This window comes from Triticum aestivum, chromosome 5B (genome assembly GCF_018294505.1).
Source record: "Triticum aestivum cultivar Chinese Spring chromosome 5B, IWGSC CS RefSeq v2.1, whole genome shotgun sequence".
Classification (NCBI taxonomy): Eukaryota; Viridiplantae; Streptophyta; class Magnoliopsida; order Poales; family Poaceae; genus Triticum; species Triticum aestivum.
This window is the reverse complement of record NC_057807.1, coordinates 348507914-348519437: the sequence shown is the minus strand read 5'-3', so window position 1 is coordinate 348519437 and position 11524 is coordinate 348507914. Positions and strand designations below refer to the sequence as shown.

Genomic DNA, 11524 nt, shown 5'->3' with positions numbered 1-11524 from the left:
CTCTGGTTTGAAATTTAACATCTTGGCTGGGTGCTATCAAATGAGCCGCTGTCTGATTTCTGTTCTTCAGCCGAGACAACATAATTCGTTTTTTGCGGGAAGAGACACATAATTCTGATCTTATGTTGATTCACAAGAAGATTTTTAGGCAGCAGCATATCGGTTCTGATGCATGGCGTGAGTTTCTCTACACAAAAAAAATGAGTATATGAGGAGTAGTAAATTTCATGCTGCCACACCACATAATTCGCTGCAACGTGAGTATGTATTCGAACTTCACACATTGTTTCTCTGACAGGATTTGCATTCAGCAGTGTAACACAATGTGAAGATATTATTGTATTCGAACTTCACCTTTCTCTTCCTCTAAAATCTCTCGTAACACAAGGGGAAAAAGAAAGCCATGTTCACGTGATCGCGATCCGGCGGCTGCCACTCATCAGCTCACCCTCACCTTGCTGCCGCAGCAGCAGCCGCCGCCGGCGGCCGGCTTGCCCTGCTTCTCGGCGTCGGTGCGGTCGAGGAACTCGCGGTTCTCCTTCCACACCTCGCCGTCGTCGTACACCTCCTTCTTCCAGATGGGCACGGAGGCCTTGATCTCGTCGATCACGTAGCGGCACGCCTCCATGGCGTCCGCGCGGTGCACGGCCGAGGCGGCCACGAACACGCTGGCCTCGCCGGCGGGGACCGTCCCGAGGCGGTGCGCCACGGCCAGCCGGCACAGCGCGTGCGCGGCGCGGGCCTCGCGGAGGATGGCCTCGAGCCGGCGCCGCGCCATGGCCCCGTACGCCTCGTAGCGGAGCTCCACCACGCGCCTCCCGTCGAAGTGGTCCCGCGTGGTGCCCTCGAAGGTGGCGATGGCGCCCGCCGAGAGGTCGCGGACGTGGTCCACGTACCGGCCCATGTCCAGGCGGCCCGATCCCTCGTCAAGGATCTCGACCAGGTCCTGGCACGCCGCCTCCGTGGTTGGGGCCTCGTCGGCGGCCATCGAGGGGCTGCGCTTCGGGGTGCTTGGATCACGGAGCTCGGGCGCTCCAAGTCGTCGGTGCAGGCAGCGAGATAAGGTTTGGTGGAGGAGAGGAGACGAACCACGGAAGTGCCCCGCGGCTTTCTTATTTTATCATCCTGCTCCCAGCACCGGCGATTTTCTTAAATTCGATTTCAGTCTCAAGCGGCAGAAACTTAAAAAATAAATCGAGAGGACAGCGGAAGAATAAGAAACTACTCCTAGAAGCGAGCCTGTGAGATAGCAAAGTTCCTCTTGATTACTTGCGATCATTCGTAGTACTCGTGTGTGATTGAGATCGAGTGGCTCTGCCTGCGCTGAGCAATCAAAGGGTTGACCGGCATAGGAGGGGGAAACCTGCTCCCAATGTCTGTCTTGAAGGCTTGAAGTGGACCATGAAATATACTCCCTTCGTTTTTAAATATTTGTCTTTTTAAATATTTTAACAAATGACTACATACAAAACAAAATGAGTAAATCTACACTCTAAAATATGTCTATATATATCTGTATGTGGTAGTCCATTTATAATCTCTAAAATGACAAATATTTAGGAAATGAGGAAGTATTTATTTTCTCTACTACTACTACTACGTCCATCCTTGTTTATCATCCCTTTTTATAATTTGTGCTTAATTTTGATCAAAGATATAACTTATGAAATCTTAGTGAATCTCAACAAAAATTAAATCTTTGGATTCATAATTGAACATAGTTTTCAGTGATATAATTTTTTATAACATGCATGAACATTTTGTTAGTTAAATTTATGGTCAAAATTTGGCACAAATGAGATAGTACCATAGGACTTGTTGCACAAATAAAAATACCAATCCAAACAGAATACTCCCTCCGTCCGAAAATACTTGTCATCAAAATGGACAAAAAGGGATGTATCTAGAACTAAAATACATCTAGATACATCCCCTTTTATTCATTTTGATGACAAGTATTTTCGGACGGAGGGAGTACATTGCACATGTATTATAACATTCAAGAAGTTTTTTTTTTTGAAATGTTTCTCAAAATCCGAAATTTATCATTTTTCCATGAGCTTCACAAATGTCCAAACTTCACCAAAAAAAATACAGACATCATACACATAAGCATCTTAATTCTTACACGGAAAAGAAATCATTTTTGAGATTTTTTCTTTCTATTTTTTGAGATTTTACTGTTCATGTCCACACACATTTGAGCCTGGGTGCAAATTAGCAGCGTCTCAAGACCATACCCTTTCTCTCATTCTTAGTTTTGGAGGGCTCCAAACACCTTCTCGTTTATACTATGACTTCAAATCAAAGCCCACTAGATAATATGTCTTAATCAGTTCTAATGGTAAAGACCTTCTCGAGTGGGGCTACCAACCAGGGTTCAAATCCTGGTTCTTACAAAAATAAGGCTCATTCTCTATACTTGTGTTGTGCAAGAGACGTTTGGGACCTTTTCTCAACCTTACAATATTATGCCTTCGGGATTTGTCTCCCCCCGGTCGAGTTTTAGTTTTTTTTATAATATGTCTTAATCAGTTCCAATCTCATGAGAGCTATGTATCACGCGTATTGATTTTTTTTGTTTCTAATAAAAGTGTTGATTTCTTTTACGTAGGCAAGGCTGTACTGATTACTAATACGTCTCGACAACGACACGGGGTTATTGGGCCGGCCTAATAACATAGCTGCGCACATGTTTCTCTTTTCTATGGTCTCTTCATCGGTTTTTTCACTCATTTACATTGGTTTTCTTCAGTGTTTTCTTTTTTTTCCTTTTCATTTTTTTCTTCATTTTCCTTTGTGTCTTTCTTCAGTTCCTTTTCTTTTTTCAATACATGTCTAATTTTTATATATATGTTATACATTTTTTTTGCATAACGGGACAATTTTTATATAGGTTAAACATTTTCCAAATACATGACAAATATTTTTCAAATATATGTTTTGATGTTTACCTTTTTCATACACATTGTATATTTTTAGTACACATATTAAAAGAGTATATACGTTTAACATTTTTCAACTACATGATTAACATTTTACAAACACTTGCTTTGAACATTTTTTCAAATATGTGTTAAACAATCCCTCAAACACACGTTGAAACATTTTGAAAATGCTACGAAACATGTTTTTACATTGTAAACATATTCTTTTTAAATATCACCAACACATTTTTGAAACGCGTGAACATTCTATTAAAAGTAACATACATCTTTCGAATGGTATGAAACATTTTATTGAATTACATGAAAACTTTTTTCAATGTATAATTTTTTCTAGAGTGGTACATACATTATTTCAAATGTGTTAACATTTTCTAAATGTCAAAAACTTTTTCTTTGGAAGCTATCTTTTTTAAATGATGCTAAGATGGTTTTACACCGCATTAACATGTTTCAAATTTATGGTTTACATTGATTTTGAAGTCAATTTGTTTTCATGTATATGTATTTAGAGGTTTTTATAATATGAATAGAAGTAAAAAAAAGAATGAACGAAGAAATATAAAAGAAAAAATAAACTAACTAGCAAGTTGGGTCGGCCCAAAACTAGCAACTGGGCCGATGCTCCTTAATGCGAGACCTTTTACCCGCACACTCCAATTGGGCCTTTGGTAATGTGGGCCTTCTTGGTTTTTCTACCTTTTTCATTTGAAAGCGGGCGGTTCCATCATTTTAGTGAAGACAGTCATGAACAAATCCTATTCGGTGCATGTTGCGCCGGTTAAAGCCATCCGTGCAAAACGGGCGCCCCCCCACCCCCACCCACCTCCATCAATGATGCATGGGCCAGCCATGTACCTTTTTTCTTGTATTTTTAAAATTAAAAAATGAAGTAGGCGACGAAATCAAACTCGAGATCTCTTCTTTCACAAACAACCGAATAACCACTACAACCTCTAAATGCTTATGATTGCTTTCTTCTGTTTTTTCTTTTAGTCTTTCTTCAGTTTGTGGGAAGCCTCTCGTCCGTCTTTTTTCCTTTCTTTTTTCGATACGGTTTTTTCTTGGGCTGGTTTTGTTTCTTTTTTTCTTTTCTTTTGTTTATTCTTTTCCTTTTCTTCACTTTTTTCTGTATTTCAAAATGCAGGATCTTTTTTCAATATCGATGAACATTTTCGAAAATTCGATGGACTTTTTCCTAAATTCGATTAACATTTTTCAAGTTTGAGAACGTTTTTTTTGAAATTAATGTTTTTTATATTCGATGAATTTTTTTCCATAATCGATGAGCTCTTTTTCTCAATTGATGAACTCTTTTTTAAAAATAGACTTTTTTTCAGATATGTGAAGTTTTTCCTCAAACTTACGTGAACTTTTCGAATTCAATTAGCTTTTAAAAATTCGTGCAAACTTTTTCTTAAAAATTGTGTACTTTTTTTTCATATTAGTGAACTTATTATTTTTTAAAATCAATGAAATTGTCAAATCCATGGACTATTTTTTGAAAATCGATGATCTTTTTTCGAATTCGCAAAATCTTTTGAAAATCCATGAACTTTTTTCAAATGATGGAATTTTCTCAATTTGTATGAACATTTTCAAATATATGAACTTTCTTCAAGTTCGTTTCTTGTATTGTGTATTCTTTTTTATTTTTATCGTAGAATAATACGCATAATAGACTGGGTATATATTCTACATGTTAATGTTGTACTAAAAAAGGGTCAATTACTATTTTTCCTTAATGGGCAGCAAAATCAGTTAGCATAGTTTATTGTCCCAGCTACGGACGTTGGCGGACAGATATCGAATCCTGCTTCTCCGAAAAAGAATTATGTGGCATTTTAGGGGGTGTTTGGTTCAGAGACTTTTTAGTCCCAGAGACTAGAAAAAGTCCCTAGGAACCAAACGGGAGGGACTTTTTTTATAAGGACTAAAAAAAGACTCTACTGAAGAGTCTTTTTTGATTAGTCCCTGGGACTACAAAAAGTCTTAGGACTTCTGAACCAAACACCCCCTTAGTAGAGCCGTCTACACATGTTGCCAGAGAGATCGAATCCTGCTTCTTCCACAAAGAATTTTGTGTCATTTTCAGCAGTACAAGCAGATAAACTTTTTTCTCCTCGTCACGTTTGTTGGGCCATCCCGCTACGCGTGGTGTGTGGGCGCCAGTAACGATAACGGGCGTAGAGGGCGCCGGAGAGTAGGTCCCACGATCATGACTAGCCCTATTTTAGCTGCAAATAACAATTACATCATCTATGAGAGATTTCAAGAGAACGCAAAAGTTTCATCGACTCAATTACATGCAACTTTATTAAGATAGCATGAGTTATCTATTTCATAAGCCATAAAATTTCTCTCCGTTAGGCAATGCCTAAACCAGATCTTCCTGATGATATCAAGCGTCTCCATGCACACGACATAGACAACAACAACTTCATCCCACCTTTGATCGCATTTAGAACATGCGTCAATCACCTCCATGTCCAACTTTGTTTGTATTGGAGTATTAGAGCCAACAACGTTTACGAAGATTCATGACCACCCATGCTTGATGGATAATGCCTCTAAAAAATAACACTAACTGCATGGGGGCGTAAATTCACAGGACCTGCTATAAAGGTGCCCCGAACGTCTCTAAGCACACGCCCTAACGAGCATAAACCTCCAATCTCATTGCAAAACCCATCAACAATTAATTTCACACAGCAAGCTTTTGGTGATCTCGGCCACGTGCCGCGAGGTTGGCTCGAATTGCCTCCTCTAGGATTTGTTGAGTTTACCGTAATGGACGAATAGATAGTGCACACTTAGATGCGACACTTGTTCACCATGGGTCGCCTAGCGGCGCATGCACCAGAATTACTAGTAGATAACGAACATCATTTCAGTAAAAAGTCACCTCTCAAATGAATGATATTTTATTAGTGTTGCTTGTTCTGGAGGATGTGAAAAGGGTAATTTATAGTATTGTAGATCTCAAGACACCGGGCCTGGACAGCCTACATGCCATATTTTACAGAAAATATTGACACTTATTTGGGGGAAGATATCACCCAGGAGGTTTCACAAGTTCTAAATTTAGGTATTATCCTTGAAGGATGGAACGATACGATTGTTCTCATCCCAAAGTTGATGGTACCGAATGTTGGGGAACGTAGTAATTTCAAAAAAATTCTTACGCACACGCAAGATCATGGTGATGCATAGCAACGAGAGGGGAGAGTGTAATCTACATACCCTTGTGGACCGAAAGCGGAAGCGTTAGCACAACGCGGTTGATGTAGTCGTACGTCTTCACGGCCCGACCGATCAAGCACCAAAACTACGGCACCTCCGAGTTCTAGCACACGTTCAGCTCGATGACGTCCCTCGAACTCCGATCCAGCCGAGTGTCGAGGGAGAGTTCCGTCAGCACGACGGCGTGGTGACGATCTTGATGTTCTACCATCGCAGGGCTTCGCCTAAGCACCGCTACAATATTATCGAGGAGGACTATGGTGGAGGGGGGCACCGCACACGGCTAATAGATCTCAAAGATCAATTGTTGTTGTGTCTTTGGGGTGCCCCCCTGCCCCCATATATATAGGAGCAAGGGGGGAGGCGGCCGGCCTATGGAGGAGGCGCACCAAGGGGGGAGTCCTACTCCCACCGGGAGTAGGACTCCTCCTTTCCTTGTTGGAGAAGGAAAGAGGAGGAGTAGGACTCCTCCTTTCCTTGTTGGAGAAGGAAAGAGGAGGAGAGGGAGAAGGAAAAGTGGGCTGCCCCCCTTGTCCAATTCGGACCAGAGGGGGGGCGCAGGCCTCCTTCCTTTTGGCCTCTCTCCTCTATTCCCGTATGGCCCAATAAGGCCCATATACTCCCCGGCGAATTCCCGTAACTCTCCGGTACTCCGAAAAATACCCGAATCACTCGGAACCTTTCCGAAGTCCGAATATAGTCGTCCAATATATCGATCTTTACGTCTCGACCATTTCGAGACTCCTCGTCATGTCCCCGATCTCATCCGGGACTCCGAACTCCTTCGGTACATCAAAACTCATAAACTCATAATATAACTGTCATCGAAACCTTAAGCGTGCGGACCCTACGGGTTCGAGAACAATGTAGACATGACCTAGAACTATTCTCGGTCAATAACCAATAGCGGAATCTGGATGCTCATATTGGCTCCTACATATTCTGCGAAGATCTTTATCGGTCAAACCGCATAACAACATACGTTGTTCCTTTTGTCATCGGTATGTTACTTGCCCGAGATTCGATCGTCGGTATCTCAATACCTAGTTCAATCTCGTTACCGGCAAGTCTCTTTACTCGTTCCGTAATACATCATCCCGCAACTAACTCATTAGTTGCAATGCTTGCAAGGCTTAAGTGATGTGCATTACCGAGAGGGCCCAGAGATACCTCTCCGACAATCGGAGTGACAAAAGCTAATCTCGAAATACGCCAACCCAACATGTACCTTTGGAGACACCTGTAGTACTCCTTTATAATCACCCAGTTACGTTGTGACGTTTGGTAGCACCCAAAGTGTTCCTCCGGTAAACGGGAGTTGCATAATCTCATAGTTATAGGAACATGTATAAGTCATGAAGAAAGCAATAGCAACATACTAAACGATCAAGTGCTAAGCTAACGGAATGGGTCAAGTCAATCACATCATTCTCCTAATGATGTGATCCCGTTAATCAAATGACAACTCATTTGTCCATGGCTAGGAAACATAACCATCTTTGATAAACGAGCTAGTCAAGTAGAGGCATACTAGTGACACTATGTTTGTCTATGTATTCACACATGTATTATGTTTCCGGTTAATACAATTCTAGCATGAATAATAAACATTTATCATGATATAAGGAAATAAATAATAACTTTATTATTGCCTCTAGGGCATATTTCCTTCAGTCTCCCACTTGCACTAGAGTCAATAATCTAGTTCACATCATCATGTGATTCAACACCAATATTCACATCTGTATGTGATTAACACCCATAGTTCACATCGTCATGTGATCAACACCCAAAGGGTTTACTAGAGTCAATAATCTAGTTCACATCGCTATGTGATTAACACCCAAAAGAGTACTAAGGTATGATCATGTTTTGCTCGTGAGAGGAGTTTAGTCAACGGGTCTGTCACATTCAGAGCCGTATGTATTTTGCAAATATTCTATGTCTACAATGCTCTGCACAGAGCTACTCTAGCTGATTGCTCCCACTTTCAATATGTATCCAGATTGAGACTTAGAGTCATATGGATTGGTGTAAAAGTTTGCACCGATGTAACTTTTACAACGAACTCTTTTATCACCTCCATAATCGAGAAACATCTCCTTAGTCCTTACTAAGGATATTCTTGACCGTCGTCCAGTGATCAACTATTAGATCAAAATTGTATTCCTTTGCCAAACTTAGAGCAAGGTATACAATAGGTCTGGTATACAGCATAGCATACTTTATAGAACCTATGACTGAGGCATAGGGAATGACTTTTCATTCTCTTTCTATTTTCTGCCATGGTCGGGTCTTGAGTCTTACTCAACTTCACACCTTTGCATCACAGGCAAGAACTCCTTCTTTGACTGTTCCATTTTGAACTATTTCAAAAATTTATCAAGGTATGTACTCATTGAAAAATCTTATCAAGCGTCTATTGATCTATCTATATATATCTTGATGCTCAATGTGTAAGCAGCTTCACCAAGGTCTTGCTTTGAAAAACTCTTATTCAAGTATCCTTTCATGCTATCCAGAATTTCTATATCATTTCCAATCAACAATATGTCATCCACATATAATATTAGAAATGCTACAGAGCTCCCACTCACTTTCTTGTAAATACAGGCTTCTCAAAAAGTCTGTATAAAACCATATGCTTTGATCAACTCATCAAAGCGTATATTCCAACTCCGAGATGCTTGCACCAGTCCATAGATGGATCGCTGGAGCATGCACAATTTGTTAGCACCTTTAGGATTGACAAAACCTTCTGGTTGCATCATATACAACTCTTCTTTAAGAAAACCATTAAGGAATGCAGTTTTGACATCCTTTTGCCAGATTTCATAAATGTGGCAATTGCTAACATGATTCAGATAGACTTAAGCATCGCTACAGTTGAGAAAATCTCATTGTAGTCAACACCTTGAACTTGTCGAAAAACCTTTTTGCAACAAGTCGAGCTTTTTAGATAGTAATACTACTATCAGCACCTGTCTTCTTCTTGAAGATCCATTTAATCTCAATGTCTCGCCGATCATTGGGCAAGTCAATCAAAGTCCATACTTTGTTTTCATACATGGATCTTATCTCAGATCTCATGGCCTCAAGCCATTTTGTGGAATCTGGGCTCATCATCGCTTCTTCATAGTTCGTAGGTTCGTCATGGTCTAGTAACATAACTTCCAGAACAGGATTACCGTACCACTCTGATGCGGATCTTACTCTGGAAGACCTACGAGGTTCTGTAGTAACTTAATCTGAAGTTTCATGATCATCATCATTAACTTCCTCACTAATTGGTGTAGTAGTCACAGGAACAGATTTCTGTGATGAACTACTTTCAAATAAGGGAGCAGGTACAGTTACCTCATCAAGTTCTACTTTCCTCCCACTCACTTCTTTCGAGAGAAACTCCTTCTCTAGAAAGGATCCATCTTAGAAATGAATAACTTGCCTTCGGATCTGTGATAGAAGGTGTACCCAATAGTTACCTTTGGGTATTCTATGAAGACGCACTTATCTGATTTGGGTTCGAGCTTATCAGGTTGAAACTTTTTCACATAAGCATCGCAGCCCCAAACTTTAAGAAACGACAACTTTGGTTTCTTGCCAAACCACAGTTCATAAGGCGTCGTCTCAACGGATTTCGATGGTGCCCTATTTAAAGAAATGTGAATGCAGCTGTCTCTAATGCATAACCCCAAAACAATAATGGTAAATCGGTAAGAGACATCATAGATCGCACCATATCCAATAAAGTGCGGTTACGATGTTCGGACACACCATAACGTTGTGGTGTTCCGGGTGGCGTGAGCTGTGAAACTATTCCACATTGTTTTAATTGAAGACCAAATTCGTAACTGAAATATTTGTCTCCGCGATCAGATCGCAGAAACATTATTTTCTTGTTACGATGATTTTTCCACTTCACTCTGAAATTCTTTGAACCTTTCAACTATTTTAGACTTATGTTTCATCAAGTAGATATACCCATATCCGCTCAAATCATCTTGTGAAGGTCAGAAAATAATGATACTTGCCACGAGCATCAACACTCATTGGATTGCATACATCGGTATGTATTATTTCCAATAAGTCAGTAGCTTGTTCCATTGTTCTGAAGAACGGAGTTTTAGTCATCTTGCCCAAAAGGCACGGTTCGCAAGCAAAAAAATGATTCATAAACAAGTGATTCCGAAAATCCATCTTTATGGAGTTTCTTCATGCGCTTTACACCGATATGACCCAAACGGCAGTGCCACAAATAAGTTGCACTATCATTATAACTTTGCATCTTTTGGCATCAATATTATGAATATGTGTATTACTACGATCGAGATCCAACAAACTATTTTCGTTGGGTGTATGACCATCAAAGGTTTTATTCATGTAAATAGAACAACAATTATTCTTTGACTTTAAATGAATAACCGCATCACAATAAACATGATCAAATCATATTCATGCTCAACGCAAACGCCAAATAACATTTATTTAGGTTTAACACTAATCCTGAAAGTATAGAGAGTGTGCGATTATGATCATATCAATCTTGGAACTACTTCCAACACTCATCGTCACTTCACCCTCAACTAGTCTCTGTTTATTCTGTAACTCCTGTTTCGAGTTACTAATTTTTAGCAACCGAACAAGTATCAAATACTCAGGGGCTACTATAAACACTAGTAAGGTACACATCAATAACCTGTATATCAAATATACCCTTGTTCACTTTGCCATCCTTCTTATCCACCAAATATTCAGGGCATTTCCGCTTCCAGTGACCATTTCTTTTGTAGTAGAAGCACTTAGTTTCAGGATTTGGTCCAGCTTTGGGCTTCTTCACGGGAGTGACAACTTGCTTGCCATTCTACTTGAAGTTCCCTTTCTTTCCCTTTGCCCTTTCTTGAAACTAGTGGTCTTGTCAATCATCAACACTTGATGCTCTTTCTTGATTTCTACCTTCGTCGATTTCAACATCACGAAGAGCTCGGGAATCGTTTTCATCATCCCTTGCATACTGTAGTTCATCACAAAGTTCTACTAACTTGGTGATGGTGACTAGAGAACTCTGTCAATCACTATCTTATCTGGAAGGTTAACTCCCACTTGATTCAAGCGATTGTAGTACCCAGACAATCTGAGCACATGCTCACTAGTTGAGCGATTCTCCTCCATCTTTTAGCCATAGAACTTGTTGGAGACTTCATATCTCTCAACTCGGGTATTTGCTTGAAATATTAACTTCAACTCCTGGAACATCTCATATGGTCCATGACGTTCAAAACGTCTTTGAAGTCCCGATTCTAAGACGTTAAGCATGGTGCACTAAACTATCAAGTAGT

The 11524-nt window shown here is 40.3% G+C and overlaps 1 protein-coding gene across 1 annotated transcript; it reads right to left on the bottom strand.

Moving 5' to 3' along the window:
- Positions 1-246: 246 nt before the first annotated feature.
- On the bottom strand, positions 247-1211 carry LOC123116104 (molybdopterin synthase catalytic subunit). Its single transcript, XM_044537107.1, has one exon. The coding sequence runs from the start codon at positions 986-988 to the stop codon at positions 440-442; it is 549 nt and encodes a 182-aa protein (XP_044393042.1). The 5' UTR covers positions 989-1211; the 3' UTR covers positions 247-439.
- Between the last annotated feature and the right edge of the window lie 10313 nt (positions 1212-11524).